The sequence below is a fragment of the Gossypium hirsutum genome, chromosome A11, assembly GCF_007990345.1.
Source record: "Gossypium hirsutum isolate 1008001.06 chromosome A11, Gossypium_hirsutum_v2.1, whole genome shotgun sequence".
Taxonomy (NCBI): Eukaryota; Viridiplantae; Streptophyta; class Magnoliopsida; order Malvales; family Malvaceae; genus Gossypium; species Gossypium hirsutum.
This window is the reverse complement of record NC_053434.1, coordinates 115,395,750-115,411,875: the sequence shown is the minus strand read 5'-3', so window position 1 is coordinate 115,411,875 and position 16,126 is coordinate 115,395,750. Positions and strand designations below refer to the sequence as shown.

The 16,126-nt window shown below is 31.7% G+C and overlaps 4 protein-coding genes across 5 annotated transcripts; all 4 read right to left on the bottom strand.

Moving 5' to 3' along the window:
- Positions 1-326: 326 nt before the first annotated feature.
- Positions 327-2,598, bottom strand: LOC107886721 (uncharacterized). 2 transcript variants are annotated; one of them, XM_041080003.1, is made up of 4 exons: positions 2,446-2,598; positions 1,494-1,725; positions 937-1,028; positions 327-664 (listed from the first exon to the last, which is right to left on the bottom strand). In XM_041080003.1, exons 2-4 carry the CDS (start codon positions 1,503-1,505, stop codon positions 430-432), a joined length of 339 nt encoding a protein of 112 aa, XP_040935937.1. In that variant the 5' UTR covers positions 1,506-1,725; positions 2,446-2,598; the 3' UTR covers positions 327-429. The 2 variants fall into 2 exon arrangements, with proteins under 2 accessions (XP_040935937.1, XP_016666262.1); XM_016810773.2 differs by lacking the exon at positions 1,494-1,725 and having other exon boundaries at positions 343-664; positions 2,446-2,596.
- A 209-nt stretch (positions 2,599-2,807) lies between these two features.
- LOC107886727 (general transcription factor 3C polypeptide 6) lies at positions 2,808-6,047 on the bottom strand. Its single transcript, XM_016810782.2, has 5 exons — positions 5,713-6,047; positions 5,130-5,289; positions 4,298-4,348; positions 3,553-3,604; positions 2,808-3,190 (listed from the first exon to the last, which is right to left on the bottom strand). The coding sequence occupies exons 2-5, from the start codon at positions 5,247-5,249 to the stop codon at positions 2,991-2,993; spliced, it is 423 nt and encodes a 140-aa protein (XP_016666271.2). The 5' UTR covers positions 5,250-5,289; positions 5,713-6,047; the 3' UTR covers positions 2,808-2,990.
- A 1,509-nt stretch (positions 6,048-7,556) lies between these two features.
- Positions 7,557-10,716, bottom strand: LOC107886736 (ribosome biogenesis protein BRX1 homolog 1). Its single transcript, XM_016810791.2, has 8 exons — positions 10,409-10,716; positions 10,152-10,293; positions 9,823-9,901; positions 9,557-9,681; positions 9,058-9,159; positions 8,218-8,286; positions 8,011-8,109; positions 7,557-7,891 (listed from the first exon to the last, which is right to left on the bottom strand). Exons 1-8 carry the CDS (start codon positions 10,615-10,617, stop codon positions 7,760-7,762), a joined length of 957 nt encoding a protein of 318 aa, XP_016666280.2. The 5' UTR covers positions 10,618-10,716; the 3' UTR covers positions 7,557-7,759.
- A 1,223-nt stretch (positions 10,717-11,939) lies between these two features.
- LOC107886746 (F-box/kelch-repeat protein At3g23880) lies at positions 11,940-14,594 on the bottom strand. Its single transcript, XM_016810809.2, has 2 exons — positions 13,208-14,594; positions 11,940-13,037 (listed from the first exon to the last, which is right to left on the bottom strand). The coding sequence occupies exon 1, from the start codon at positions 14,410-14,412 to the stop codon at positions 13,213-13,215; it is 1,200 nt and encodes a 399-aa protein (XP_016666298.1). The 5' UTR covers positions 14,413-14,594; the 3' UTR covers positions 11,940-13,037; positions 13,208-13,212.
- Between the last annotated feature and the right edge of the window lie 1,532 nt (positions 14,595-16,126).

Sequence of the window (16,126 nt, the reverse complement as noted above, 5' to 3'; positions counted from 1 at the left end):
AAACCCAAATCAATAGTGAGTGAAGGGAAGATCTTAGAAAAGATAGGAAGCAATAACATAGAAATATTTCAAGAAAAAGCAAAAATTTTCTCAGGATTTGTGAAAATGAAAAGAAACGAAGACTTAGAAATTAAAGTTACCTGATACTTCTGTTTGCCAGTGAAGGAAAAAAAACCGACACCATGAAAATGTTGTATAGTATGTCGTAGTTTATATTGATTTTTTTTTCTATTAAAATTGGATAATTTTAGGTTTTAGTGTTTGAGATTTTTTTGTATCATTTTAATTTTAGATAACCTCGAGTTTGTTTTTTTGAATATATTTGAGTAATTTAAATCAATTTAAATTGTGTTTTATTTAATGAAAATTTTGGGACTATATTAGACTCCATTATAAAAGTAGTACACATTGCCCTTAGATTATAGTGATTTAGAGTTTGAAAAGTTTCAATCCACAGATCAACTTCTTCACTTTCTTTCTCGGACGCAGCTCTGACTTGATTCTTGATTCAGTGCGTTCTTTCTGACCATTTAGTTGATCTCTTTTTCTCTTGAGATTATTTACATTCTGATCAATGCCTTTAGGGAATTTCCAATGATTTTCAATTAAACCCCATAGAGTATTTGCAACTTCAAAAACAGTCTCGGCTTGTTCAAATAACTCCCTGCACAACACCAATACCATATAAGCATTGGTCATTGCTATGGAATTTAGTATGATTTATAACACTGAGCTTCATGCTTTTGTCAGTTTTGGGAACAAAATTTTCATTTTCTTATTACTGATAGCATAAAGATAATATTGAATAATGTAATTTGGAAAGTACTGCTCATAAATCAAAGGCCAAATACTGCAAAAACATGAGTAAAAATAACAAAAGGAACTCTTATCAAGAAATCCATAACTGTCCACATTCAAATAAAAACTTCTACGTACATGAAATGTTTTATTGCTGAACCCATCTCAAGAAAATGAGAAACTGATTTTGGATAGAAATAAGCCTGTTTCTTGAAATGATATCTGGATACCTGCAAAAAGAAAATGAAATGTACATATTAATTTTAGGATATAATTTTTTTAAAGTATTTTCATACAAGGAGTATTCCCATACTATATTCGAAATTGTGCATGCAGATATCATCTCGAGATAGAAAGAGATATTAAAAAGTCCCTTAAGAACATCTTTCAGTAGAATTCCAGCAACTTCAGTTTAATTACAAATTGGGTAAGTTACACCAAGAGTCACTCAATTTTGATACAATTGACAAAATAGTCACTCTGATTTTAATTTAGTCACTCAACTTTCAAAAATTAATAAATCAAACACTAACGTAATCAAAAAGTAACAAATCAATCATTTATTAATATTTTCCAAGTAACGTGACAATTAACTAGCTAAGGTGGCCAGTAATTTTTTTTCTTTTGTCATTGCTCTCACATGCGCCATTAAACACCAAAAATAGAAAGAGAAAAAGGTGGGGGGGCTTTTTCACCATTTTCTTCATCCCTCTCACATGCCACCATTAAACAGCAAAAACAGAAAGAGAAAAGGGGGCTTTTTCACCATTTTTCTTCATTCCTCTCGGCTCCCTCACCACCATCCTCGATGTTGGTCACTTTCACAAGTCTACTATCATTTAATCACCACGCCAACATCACTCACTACAACTCCTTTGCGAAGACACCACCATAACCACCAAATCCCAACCCCTAAACATTCTAGACCTGTGAAATCTCAACCAAAAACAAAAATACCAAATAACAAGCATCTAAAATCAAACCAGCAAAAAAAAAAATCCTAAATTGGCCTGCATCAAAAGAGAGATAATAAAAAAAAACCTTAAAAAGGAAGGTAATCAAAAGAGAAGAAATCCACACCCATTTCGGGTTTTATGGGTTAGAAAACTAGAACCATTAGTTTGATAATTCGAGCGGTCAAGAGTTATGGTTAGTCGAAGAAAAGCTACGGTTGGAATATGGTGGTGATCCGTTGAAGCCTTGTTCAAAAATTTGAGGTCTTCAGCAACAGCTAGGATGCATATGTTAACTTTTAAAAGGACTAATTTATTATTTTTCGAAAGTTGAGTAGTTGAATTGAAATCAAATAGCTATTTTACCAATTATATTGAAGTTAAGTACTGTTGGTGAAATTTACCTTTACCAATTTTATAAACTTAAATTCACGACCAAAATGGGGTTTTTCCAGTTTTTAATCCTGGTAGATGGTAATTGCATGATCAAATTTGTGCATCTTAATCATGAAGAAACCAGAAAATTAAAGCATATGAATAAATTTTCAGCAGAAGGTTGAAAAGGAAACAAAACCCAAATCAAAAGTGAGTCAAGGGAAGATCTTAAAAAAGATAGGAAGCAATAACATAGAAATATTTCAAGAACAAGATTTGCAAAAATCAAAAGAAATAGAGAATTAGAAATTAAAGTTACCTGATACTTCTGCTTGCCAGTGAAGGAAAAAAAAACGCAAAGCAACCATGAAAAAAGATGTTCGTGAAGAAGAAAACTAGCTTTAACTTTATGAGTCAAATTCATGGAAACTGTCATGAAGAAATAGTAATAATAATAATTAAGCAAAGTGTAATGGTGTACAACTTTTGACACCTGCAGAGTCAAAGGTCAACTATATTTGTTCTCTTCCATTTCCAAGTTGAAATCAAGTCAATCAAATAAATTCGAGTAATTCAACTTTCATTCAGATTATAAATATAAAACTCAATCAAATGTTAAAAAGTAAGTTTTTCAACTAAATTAACTCAGCCTCGGTTCAACTCAGATCAATCACACCTTCATTGCTAAAAAGTTATATTTGCTGCATTATAATTCGCAATCTGCTGAAATAGTTTATATACAAGATCCACCACTTAAAAATATGGACTATTCCTCAGAGCATAACTAAGCTTGAATTACATTAAATTACTTTCAAAGTTAAGGATCAACATTGGCCAGTAACTCCAAATTTTGTGTTTGCTAGTTTACAAAATTGAATTATTTGGGGAATTTGTTTCGACTTGAACATCCTCATCGAGTAACAATCTGAACTTGAGAATCTTCTGAAGTCGAGCGACCGGTTTTACTTGCTTTCTTGGAGCTTGATTTGGATCTATTATATATTTGCCTGAGAAGAGATTTGCCTCTGATGGACCTGTCTCTTCATGTACTACAGGTGAAGCTTCTGTAAATCATAATTTCACACACAAGTTCTTAATTCATTCAATGCAAAATGTTTGAGAAACAGAATAAACCAAGAGGCAGCCAATGTTACGGACTGAAGTTCAACTACTGGAACACAACATGTATGCACGAACATGTCAAAATCTATCATGAATTTATCGTCTCACAAACCATATAACTCCTTAAATGCGATATGACATAGAAATATAATAAAAACACTGCAAGAATGCCCGGATTGTATGAGGAACTTGCTATTCCGCTATGCAAGAGGCAAGAAGATGATAACAAAGAGAGAATAGGAAGAAGTAAGTTAACCAAGTCCCGGTTTAGCTCAAAGTAAGTATAACAGGAAATATTGCTCACCATCTTCAGAGAAAACAAAACAAGTCCCAATTGTTTCTTCATATTCTCCTATCTGTAATTTGGAAAAGAGATTAACTTAAAACATGAAAATTTCATGAATTAAAAAACCCTCGTCTCTGCACTCGGTGTTTATTAGAGCTCAAATCAAAGAGCAAATATAAAAGCGATAGCTTAGGCCTATTGTGGACCACCAAATCCCTAGTTCAAATCAAGGCAAACTTCTATATTACCGGAATTGGAAACAAATGTAAGATATGAATACCTATCCAGTTATCCAGACTTGAATGATAATGATCTGGAAAATGATCTATAGATAATATTTTCCATTTATAATACCATATTCGGTCTATGGTTTCCTGAATTCTTTACGTCATTCTCATGCATAACAGAGACATTCATATACCATTTAGAATTTCTAGCAATAAACATTAATAAATAAATAAATAATGGTAGTCCTAAGATGTTTAGTAAATATGGTCATCAAGGAAATAAACTTTTCAAAACATAAATAACCTGGAAGTTGGAACCTTCGTTGCTCAAGGTAAATACTAGATTTAATATTGTTCGGACTTTTCAGTTTCTTTATGTAAACATAACATATTCAGACACTAGTGTGGAGGAATGGTCCTCCAAATATAGAGAAAAACATAGAAAATTTTGGTAAATCCATGTCACAGACAGATCCACATCCGACACTGACCTTGATTTAAATAATATAGCAAGATTTGAAAAGTTAACAACTCACCAGCTTCACTTTTTTGTCTATGATTAATATCGGATTCATCGTATCCAGATCCTGACATTCATAACAATCTGATCATCACAATATGATAAAATCAAAGAAAAAAGGGTTAAAAACAACAATCAAACCTTGTTCAAAACTAACAGCAAAATACCAGTAAATCAAGTAAGCAATATTTCCAGGCAAGAATATCACTAAACAAATAATAAAAAGCTTACAATTACACACCAAAATCAAATCCGTATTCATCTATGCAGAGCTCCAATCAAAGAACAAAAACATATATGGGTTGATTTTTATTAAGATTCATATTGCAAACTAAATGAATACGCAAATGTAAGAAATTTTATATAATACAAATTATAAACTTGCCAAATTTTATATAAATATATAACACCATAAATGCTGAAATGCAGATTGCCGAATCTAGTGTTTATTAATTCCAAGAAGTACAAAGCAAGTATATACATAATCTAAACAAGGTTTATCTAGATTAAGTTCTTCATAGTTAAAGCAATCACACGGATAGCTAGTATTATATAACTAGATGAAGATCTCTATCAACACATGAAAATTCCCTAATCCTCATAAGTTGACCAGTAAAAATATGAGAGCTTTCGTTTCATGAATTAACAAATATAAAATGAACATCGAGCAACAAAAACCAAAGGCAAAGCTTTCTTCTCGGATTCTTAGTTTTTTTAAAATATTTGTATCTGTCATATGTATTCAAGACTAAACTTCCTAAATACTCATTCAGTTATAAATTCTAATTTTCACATAACTGCAAAAAAAACCTTAACAAATTTGTAACATATAAAAGTTTAGAACTTACAGAAAGAGTATAAGGTGCATTTGGAGGGATATCAATCTGCCCACGAACAGCTTCAAGATCAAGTAATACATACTCTGAATCTTCTTCCTCTCCATAATCATCATCCTTGTTTTTCTCCATTTAATCAAACCCAGAAAAAAAATATTACACTTTAAAGATACTGCAAAACAAACAAAATAAATTTTCAGAAGAATGGTTGAAAAAGTATGAATTTTTATTTAGTTGTATTCGAGATAGATTAAGAGAAGTTCCATTGCATACGACACCCAAACAGATTAAGAGAAGTCAAAGAAGAAGAAAGATTCATCAAGCAGCTAGGATTAACTGATAACAATGTCCATTCCATATAGAAAACTAAACCAATCTATAAGAATTAGATATCTTCTCCCAAGTTCAAAATTTCGCAAAAATATATATGTTGGGGGACTTGCAGAGATGGAGACATTTAACTTTGTAGTGATTTTAAGCTAACCCCAAATAATTCCGATCAACATAAATAGAGAACTGTTAAGACCTAAACATACTCTACCTCAAAAGCATAGTAAACAAAAGAAAAACAAAATATTTTACCCATTATCCTTACCTTGCGATTTTAGTCGAGAGTTAAGGGCTTCCGAGGGAGAGGAACCGCTGCCGTCGGTAAGGTGTTTCTACAAAAGAGGGTTTTGATGGACAACGGAAAAGGATGGAATAAAATAGGTAATTCAGCAAGAAAATCGAAAATCAACTGGATAAAAAATTGCAGTTTTCTAAAATCGAACAATTTTTTTTATTATAATGTATTTACAATTAATTTTAATTTTATTATGATATTAAAATAAGTATTTTATAATAAAAATAATTTAAATGTTTTGTATAAAAATTAATTTTCAAGTAAAAATTAATACTATGAAAAACCTTTGAAATTTTATTAAAAAATTCATAAAACAAAGTTTATTAACTAAAATAAGTATAAAATCTAAAATAAAAATTCAAAAAAAATCTAAAAATTCAAAAAAAAAATCAAACTAAACGGATTCAACCTAATGGTTGCAGCTTGTTTAGTTATTTATTTAGTTTTTTTTAAGGTTTGGGCCAATCTTTAATGTTAATATTTACTAGTAATGTATATTTTTTTTACAAGTAGTTTTAATAAATTGTCACATGTTTTTTTTTAATATCTTATTATACTTGTCAATCTCTAATCTTATTTGTTAAGTTTATAAATTTTATTGGCAATGTATCAAATAATTTGGATGTTGGTTTGCATTTTGTAAATTAAACAACATAATTTGTTGATACACTAATGAGGAGATAAGGAAGAAAGCATAGTGGTTGTCAAAGAAGACGGTTCACCTAATCGAGGTGGAGAGCCACACTGATAAGGAGATAAGGATAAAAGCATAATGGTTGTTAAGGAAGACGGTTCACCTAATCGAGGTGGAGAGCCAAAGGGTATAAGGAAGAAGGAGAATAAGTGGAGCAGGAAAGTTGGGTGCTGGAGGTAAGATAGTTAGGTGTAGATTTGGCATTTTTGGAGAATCGATCATATCTTCCTCACACTTGAAGGTATTTATAAGCGGAGTTCTTGCCTAAGATGATGTTAATGTGTTGAGCCTACCATCTAACTATTATTACGGAATGCGTGGGGTAAAAATTTTTGATGATAGTCATTCATTATGACTTGATCATATATAATAATTGAACTCACGTGATATTTGATAACTAACGATACCATGTTTCTCATGAAAGCCTGAAGAAGCCGGCTTTTGGCTAACCTTCTCTCCTCCATCGTAGCATATTGAGCTCTTTGAGGCATCTTGGTATGGCATGATCATTAGAAGCAGGCTAGCAGTTGAGGATTTTTGGCAAACCAGCTTCTTTGAAGTGATGTCTAGGCTCTTTTCACCTGAGGAATAAACGGGAAATAATTGAATTTCAATCAGTGGTGGCAGTATAAACGGCACTCTTTCAGTCTTTCTTGTTGGCATTGAATGATACCACTCAATGTCTCATATTGGAAAATGTTTGCTTTAGAACCTCTTTGTTTACTGATTGCAGCTTCTTCTTCTTTTTTTTTAGGAACTCATATTTCTTCAAATATCCAGATAGCATATTAACCTTAACTCATATGGCGTTTGTGCAAAGCTTTCGGGTGTTCTTGGTACTGAAAAATACATGAATAAACAATAGCCTATTCTCCTTGCTGTAAATTTGTTCTGGAACTTTTAGTCCCTTATAGTGCTCAAATGTATCTCGCTAAAGTTGTGATACTTAAGCTATTAACTTATACACCATTCTAATCTATTTCTTATCATTTTAGTATCGAGCATCACTAGAAATCCGCTACTGAAATTGTATCAGCAATGATTTTTTTAACTTGACCAAAAACATTTCTGCATTTCACAAATGATGAACATAAAAAGAACTGTAGACGATACCATGTTCTGCTCATAAGTTGTAGATAGATGATACTACAAATACATTCTGATCAATTTTGTATAACCAATCCATTGATAAAACCGAATGCTGATGCTAACAAAATTTTGAAGAGAAAATAGCTGACCAAAATCCATTGTTTGGCAGCCAACGCGAAACTATTTTAGTGGATAATGATTGATTTAACTTGTAGAAACAAGAATCTTGTGATATCATTCCCTCCACATATCTGCAAATTCATCAGGCTCCAATGGATTAGATAGCTCGTGCATTTTCCGCCTTGTCTTAGCTTTGACTTTCTTAGCATACTTCCCGGCTTTCTGCCTTTTCTCCAATGCTCGGATCTGAAAGAGAACATGTGGCAAATTATAAAAATTTGTAGAGGAATGAGAGTCTATATACCAACACTGTTTCCGACACATATTAGGACTAGGATAAAGGTAAAGGAGTATAATCCCCGAACCTGGTTTGGTGAGACATAGAAAGGATTCTCATATAGCGTTGGACCTCCAAAGCTACCGGCGAATATCTTAATAGGATTCAAACAAAATCTTGGACCAACCTATACAGAGCCAGTATCTAGCATTAAATTACAATCACAAGTACTACAAAATCACAACTTATTCTTATATATATTATAATAAAGCACATATCACTGCATAGTGCATACCTCAACAAGGGTCATTTTATCAAGTCCCCCTCGAACCATTTTGTCTGATTCATTGTGAGGAACAGATATCTGCATTAGGAAACAGTGGTTTTAAGAGAAATTGAATATTAATTCATCCATAAACAAATAATAAAGGTGCAAATACATGAAGTCTGCAATACAAAACTGTGTTTTGGCAAATTGAAATGTTAATCCATTCATCAAAAAATAATGATGATGAAAACATATGAAATCACAGAAGCATATGCTGCTCATTTCATCAACCATTTTCTTCTGTAGGCTTTAAGACAAGCGGATCATCTGTCATTCACAACATAAGCCATACAGTAGGAGCAACAGATTCCCAAGTCTCAAAGAACAGATATTAAAATAGACTCAATTATAATAAAGTAGTACTATAATTAAAATTTATGAGATCTCAATTCAAGAATCCGTATGATGTCAAGGGTAGAAGGTAGATAAGAGAATCGCATAGGCATTTTACTAGAAAACTACAATAGTCCAGCCAAGTTGAGGTCCTCCACTTTAACCTAGACGATCTAAGCCAAGTTTTAAGGATGGAAATAACTAAACTCTACAGCTCTTCCTGTTGATAACCCTTGTACTAGAGCAGCAATTTACATCCATTAGAGCAACCACCACTTAACATGTTTATGCTTCAATTGGCAGCTATAAGGAGTTTATTACCAAACCAGTATCAGTAATGCCCATATAATGCGGACAGAAAGATGCGTAAATGAAATTTCTGATTCCAGTTTAAATCTTAAAACCTTATGACTACTACTAAGAATTTAATCTATATTCCATACTTGTGCCATATATGTTGTATAGTTCACTGACCTGATAATTGCGGAACCATATGTGGTCATCAGCAATGGAGAAAACAAAGACGTGATCATGATAAGGTTTAGATTTCCTGTGCTCCTTTGGTGTCCCAAATATCTGAAAGAAAATAATATAAAGAAAGTGTTATGGAGCATTTGCAAGTTGCACATTCACCCACAGCATGTTTGAAGTAAAAAAACCTACTAAATCAGTAAACAGAATTGCAACACTCAGTGCACAGGTAGTTGTTAGAGCATTATCTCAATGGCTTGAAAGAAAACAAAAGAGAATCATCCTAAAAAGCTGTTATACCAAACAACGTTCATATTGTTTCACAAGTAAAAATGCAAAAGCATTCATAGAGGACATGTCTGGTTAGAGAAACAGTCCATGTAAATTGTATAAAGACATCTACCGTTCACATCGAATATCATTTGCAAGAAACAGCATTTAAATGCAACAGGTTGAAAGAAACAGCATTTATTTAAAAGGAGGAAAAGCCACGTCAAGGTACCTGTATGATCATCTCTTTCAGAAGCTTCCAATGAGCATCTTTCTCAAAATTGCTCGAGAAGGTCAACAAAGGACGTGAACCTTTCAAATGATTTCCAGTGAGCTTCAGTTCTTCCATTGTGTGAACTGAAATGCACAAAACGAACTTCATTAAGCCACAAGAAACAAGAAAAATCATCATACCCTAATACTAACTAAACAACATCTTCATTTCATAGGGACCAAATCATAATAATGCATTTTAAGAAATTAAATGAGAAATATTACCAGCGTTAACCAAAAATTTTACAGATGGACCATTGGGACACCTTGCCATCCACAGGTAAAGATCTTGATGTTTGCGACACTGGAAAAAACAATAGAAGTGTTTATAATCTTTGAACATTTTTAGCATAATATTCCAAAGTGAAACAAAAAAAAAACCACTTTAATATTAGATTAAAGAAGTTCTTAAGTGACTACCATGTCCAAAAGTTATAATGACCCAAGGTTTATATAATTCTACGCATTTCAGTGAACCAAACTGAGCAAACTAATCAAATTTCATATTTTATCATTGAAAATGCATTAGAAAACAACAAAGCTTAAATATTTACCTCAAAAAACAGAGCAGAAGAACAACCCCTCAACTCAATAAGCTCATTCAAGGTAGCCCCTTTACTATTCCTTGATTCAACCTTATTATCCTTCTTACAATGAGGCAAAAGTGAAACCATATTCAACATCAAATGCCTATACCTACAAAACCCAAAACCATAAACCAAAAGAACAACTTTAAAACCCATATAAAAAAAACAAAGTCAACCACACATCTAAGCAAAGAAAATAACATTCTTCATCCAACCAACCAAACCTGTAATTGATGCGTCGTGAACAAGTCACCATAACTTTTTCTTTGTTTCTAAAAACTTGGGGAGGATCCGTATTAGACTCAGTTTGTTGCTGAACTTCTTCCTTGTCTTTCCAACCGAAAAGTGACCTTTTGGGTCTCTCTGGAGCTGCATCATCTTTCTTTTTCGGTTCAGCTGTCTGGGTTTCACTGTGCTTCCGTTTCTTCCCCATTGTTTTAACAAAAGATGGAATTCAAAGGGTAGGATTTTTTTTAGGGTTTTTTGCTGCTGAAACTGAAACTAAAGATTTTGTCTTTGATAAACCCTAGTTAAAACGTCATTCCTGGGCTTGTCCAGGAGTTTATAGAGATGGGTTGCCTTGGGTTCTCATTGAATCTAGAATGGGCTGGAAAATGGACTTTACTATCTTAATTTTTCTTATCATATTTTTTATATTGCAAAAATTAAATAAAAAAAAGGGTGAAATAATATTTTGGTCCAATAATTAAAAATATGGTTTATTTAATCATAATTCTAAAGTTAAGTACCATTTAAAATTAAATTATTGTTTTTTAATAACTATTGAGGCTCATAATTTATTTTTTAAGTAAAAAACAAATTGAAAATAAAAAGTTACGAATTTAAGGTTTTCTTTGTAATTAGGAATTTAGATTTTTTTATACCCACTTAGGCAATTTTTAAATAAAATATAATTTATCTCAATTCTTAAACAGAAAAATAAATGTGCTTCTTGCTCAAATCTACAATGTGGATGCCTAATACTTAATTGCAAAATATTTAAATTTTAAACCCATTGGATTAAGTAGTTATATGTGATTCATTTATTTCTCCCGCATCTATTAACCAATGATTGGACTATAGCTAATAATATATCATCACGAGCGCCATACACAACTTCAACCAATATCAAGATTTTTAGGCCAAATCAATGGTTAGATCAGTCAATTTGCCGGTTTACTATTTCAATCGGTTTATTAAGTTCAATTAAATAAATTATTAAAAATCATAAAAAATATATATTAAAATTTTAGTTCAACCAATTTTTTTGTCTGGTACAATCAATCCATATTAATTCCCCAGCCCAGTGGCGAAGTAAGAAAATATTTTAGAAGGAGCCAAAATTAAATTGTAATTTTTACGATAATAGAAATATAATTTCATCATTTTAATAATCTATATCTTTATAATTTTTAAAATATTAAATCAAATTTTTATCATTATTAAGGGAGCCAAAGTATAATTTTACTTTTACTTTTATTAACTTAAAATTTTAAAAATTTTAAAGAACGAAAATTTTTCCATTTTAAGCTAATCAGAGCTCCTGCCAGCCCCCCCTTGTCCCAATCAACCAATTCAATGCTCTTCTCCAAATCAATACCTCAACCAGTTCCCTTTCTGACCAGCCAGTCTGGTTTCGGTTCAAGCAGCCTTGACCAAGGCCAAAAGTATAAGATTAGCGTAAACATTTAAGCAAATAAATAAAGGTTACATCCAGTTTCCCTGAAAATCCCAAAACAGTTCAAAAACAGAATATTAACACATCATAAACATGGTAATCTTTCATCATGACTAGTTATCAGTCCCTGATTGCTATATTAGGCAATATCTTTGGATACAACATGTTTCCCTTGCATTGCAATAAAAAGTAACCCAACCCAAGGCTTAGCTCAATGGTCCATGCAATCACCTTTAAAAGGTATCAACATTTATAATCTCTCCAAAATACTGTCTCTTTTTTACCCAAAAAAGAAAACCAACCAAATACTGAATTCCCTCTTTAATTTATATGCTAAAATTGATTTAAAGAGGCTGTTCAAGATTAGCAACACCATTTGTGCCATTTCAAATGGATGTCACAAAAACTGCCTAAGGATGACTAAGTACAACCACGAGTCTATTCTAACTAAAACAAAACATGCAGTGCAGTGCAGACATATAATAAAAGACCATATTGAATGCCTGATCCTTGATGAAAAGGCAAATTTATGCTTCAACGGTTTGAATATCCGCTGGGTTCCTTATACCCCTGTAAGAATTCAGAATAAAAGTGTCATTGAAGTAATGAAGAGAAGATATCGTTACAGGAATTGGCATTCAGAATCAAACACACTGTCTTAGTTTACTACTAACATGAAAGCATAAGTACAACATCCCATTCCTACATCAAACAAACAAGGGGTTTATATTTGTAATCTTCAAAGAACAGACATGCCCGAGTTTGTATATACGAGCATGCTTACATGTGTGCGCATGTGTGAGCATGCCTGATAAAAATGTACTTTTGATCTTCAAGATTGCACAATAGATAGATTGACAGGCTTAAATATATGTAATACATGGTACATATTAAGCAGATATGCTACAAGGAACATACAAATGTCTTGCCTGCACAATAGGATGCGCATGAAAATAGAACAAAGTTTTCTCCATAACCTCTGAATAAGAAGTTAGAACAAGCGGATCCAAAGGTTAAAGTTTTCCCTTATTTCTATAGCTTTTCATTTAGGCTTTATCCAAGGCCAATAGCATTAATCTCAATGGAGATCCACACCCACAAATTTGTTGCACAAATACCTCACAAGGGCGGGTTTCATGTTTAACACGTATACCAAAGCAGACTCTTACAATTTCCTGATATGAGATAGAGGGGTTAGTTTGAAGTTGCCAAAGTATTTAGTCAATACGAATCTCTTTTGCAAGCATGAATTTGAGATACATAGAGAGGCAAAACTTAGTAAATATCAAGTTCATATAAACTCTAACTTAAGACAGCTATGAAAATAAGAGGTGAATGCACTTACCAGTCCTATGTGATTTCGCACTCTCCCTCACTTGATTCATCAGAATCACTTGAATCATCAGAATCACTAGAATCTATAGCATGGTTTGCATCACTTACACTGCGGACATCAACCGCTTTGTCGAGTAACACTAGGCTCTCCACGTAACTACCAACGTATAACAATTCCGCCCCAACCTCAACTCGATGAGGCTCCATCTGTTGGCAGTTCAAATCACGTGAAGCCATCTCTCCATCATCCACTTGCAATAAGACTTCCCCATTCTTCCTAAATCCCAATACCCTTGGGAACCATCCACTTTGGTCAATCAAATGTAATGCTAACACCTTAGTCCATGACTCAACCACACCATACTCCTTCATGACCCACAATTCAAGCAACTCACCATCTTCCCAATCTCTTTTAAGCACTGCAATGGAAGATTCCCCATATCTCATAGTTGATAAATCCATAGGACACAACCAAACTAAACTTTCTGGCAAACTTATCTCAAAAAACTCCTCACGACTTAAATCAAACCCCAAAATTGCATTACTGAATCCACCAATTTTCCCTCTCTGATACCCTAACCAATGGAGTGCCCCGTTAACAAAAGTGGATGAAATCCCTGCTTCAACAGCATACTTAGGTGAAGTGGGAGTAACCCTTTTCCAACAATTTTCATTAAGTGAAAATAAATAAGGTTCAATCAAAGTCTCACTTTGTTCAACCCCAACTATAAGTAGCTTATAATCATTGGTTCTCGAATCAAACCCAAACCCAAAATTTAAACGTACATCATCAGTATAGCAGCAAATATTCGGTTGAGGCAATGTAATGTATTTTTGAATGGAAGGGTTCCAAAAAATGAAATTCAAAACATCTTGTGGTAGAAAAGTAAGACAAACTAACCCATTGCAAGAACCAACCACTGCAGAATAAGACAAACACCCAAAAACAGGGAATTGAAGCTGCTTGAACTCATCAAAGTCATCATTATCATAATGTAAAAAGTAGTTTTCTTTGCCCTTTTTAAAGCACCTAAGGAGGATGAAAGGAGTGTTGTTGGGTTCTGAAAGTGAAGCTTGTAAATGGGTTGAAATGAAAGATGGGTTGCAAATGAGACTATTCCAGGTCTTACAAACCGACCTGCATTTCACCAATGACTTTATTGGGAGTCTTTTAAGGATTTCAAGGATCACTTCTACAGGCAAATAATCAGACATCTTTTTCTTTTTTGCTCAGTTTTTGAAGAAATGAAATCGAAATGTATATAAGGGGAAGAAGAAGAAGAAGAAGAAGAAGAGACTAATAATTGCTTTGTCAATGACAACCATAATATTTTAAGAATTTTTTTTATTTTTCTTCTGTAATCTAAAAGCTTTCACTTTACTTTATGAGATAAGATAAGGGTGGGTTACTTTGAAACAAAATTAATGTAAAAAAATATGGTTATAAAACTAAATTAAATATTAATTGACCTTTTAAGAGTAATATTCTCTCAATAAAATAGTTTAATTCATTGATGTTGAAGTCATCATTTTTAGTTATAAATGTATATTAAATAAAAAATGTTATTTTTTTAAAAGTTATTCTTTGAAAAAAATTAATTGATATGTTTTTTTAGAAAAATAAAATAATTTCAATTAGTACATGATAATGATGCTGTTACTATATACAAAATCATTTTGAATTTGGTCAAAATTTTACTATTAATCATTATTTTTTGTATAAATTATTTATTTAATATTTATATTTTAAAGATTACTTTTATTTTTTTTGTATTTTTTAAGTTGTTTAATTTTAATTTTAGTTTAAATTTTTTTATATTTTAAAATTTTAGTCCGAACAGACAATAATAATTAAATTTATTTGGTTAAATTATGTTATTATTTTTATATTATGCGTAAAAATGTAAATTTAGTTTATATTGTTCAATTAGACTATTCTTAGTTACTAAGTTTTTTATATTTTAAAATTTTAATCTTAATGCAAACTATAATTGCTAAATATATTAACTACTTGTTTTAGGAATAATGTCTGGAAATAGTAAGTTGGCTTAACATTGTACATGTAATAATATGTTTGGCGCATCAAATTTTAAAAATAATAAAATTTAACTCAATTAATTTAATCAAGATTAAAATTTTAAAAACATAAAAATTAAAAATCACCAAATTAAATATAAAAACTAAATCCACAACTTATATATATAATACAAAGACTAATAGTATATTTTAACCATAAGATCTTATTCGGAAAATGATATCGAATTTGTGATAAATATTAAATAACAAATATTATTTATTTTATTTCATTTTGAGAGTAGCATCTATTTGGGTCTAATTATATCTTTAAAAAAAATAAAAAATTTATGACCAAAATCCAGTACAAAGTAGCTTCTAGGAAAAGGGAGGTGTGGACGGTGCGGTAGCACCACGTCATGCACATATGTTCATGGAATTCACACTTTGGTCTTTATTGCCCCAAACATCTTTAATTATAAAGTTGTTACTTTTGAGAAATCAAACGTTTCATCAAAGAATTTAAGCCCATGAAATTGCCAGGGAGATTCGGGAATCTGCCTTTTTCTTCAAGATATTTTATGTAAAGGCTTTTCTTCTAATCTGATAATTTTAGATATTATATCTATATAATGAAAGTAATATGAGACTTCTGTGAGAAAATTTATTAACCTTTGTTGACTTTTCTTTATTACTATTTTTTACGAAGTTTCTGTGCATCTTTGCTAACATTATCTTGAATTTTAGACTAATAATCAATTAATTCATGCATAAAAATATTGCCTAAATATGTGGCTTGAAGAAAGTAAAATCTTAGCTTCAAATTTGTTCTCCATCCAGTCCATTCTTCTTGTATTTCTGAAGGGATAAAGTGGATGAATGTAAAGAATTCTTAAGAAGAAACAATGGATGCAAG

Coding starts and splice junctions, on each gene's coding strand:
- LOC107886736 (XM_016810791.2), bottom strand. CDS start 10,617: ATGGGGAAGAAACGGAAGCACAGTGAAACCCAGACAGCTGAACCGAAA. Junction 9,682..9,822: donor AAAATTTTTGGTTAACGCTG/GTAATATTTCTC, acceptor TGTGCATTTCAG/TTCACACAATGGAAGAACTG. Junction 7,892..8,010: donor TCTATGTCTCACCAAACCAG/GTTCGGGGATTA, acceptor GTTCTCTTTCAG/ATCCGAGCATTGGAGAAAAG.
- LOC107886727 (XM_016810782.2), bottom strand. CDS start 5,249: ATGGAGAAAAACAAGGATGATGATTATGGAGAGGAAGAAGATTCAGAG. Junction 3,605..4,297: donor TAGACAAAAAAGTGAAGCTG/GTGAGTTGTTAA, acceptor TCCAAATTACAG/ATAGGAGAATATGAAGAAAC. Junction 3,191..3,552: donor TTTTGTTTTCTCTGAAGATG/GTGAGCAATATT, acceptor TATGATTTACAG/AAGCTTCACCTGTAGTACAT.
- LOC107886746 (XM_016810809.2), bottom strand. CDS start 14,412: ATGTCTGATTATTTGCCTGTAGAAGTGATCCTTGAAATCCTTAAAAGA.
- LOC107886721 (XM_016810773.2), bottom strand. CDS start 2,562: ATGACAGTTTCCATGAATTTGACTCATAAAGTTAAAGCTAGTTTTCTT. Junction 1,029..2,445: donor CTGGCAAGCAGAAGTATCAG/GTAACTTTAATT, acceptor TTCTTTTTGCAG/GTATCCAGATATCATTTCAA. Junction 665..936: donor TCAGCAATAAAACATTTCAT/GTACGTAGAAGT, acceptor GGTGTTGTGCAG/GGAGTTATTTGAACAAGCCG.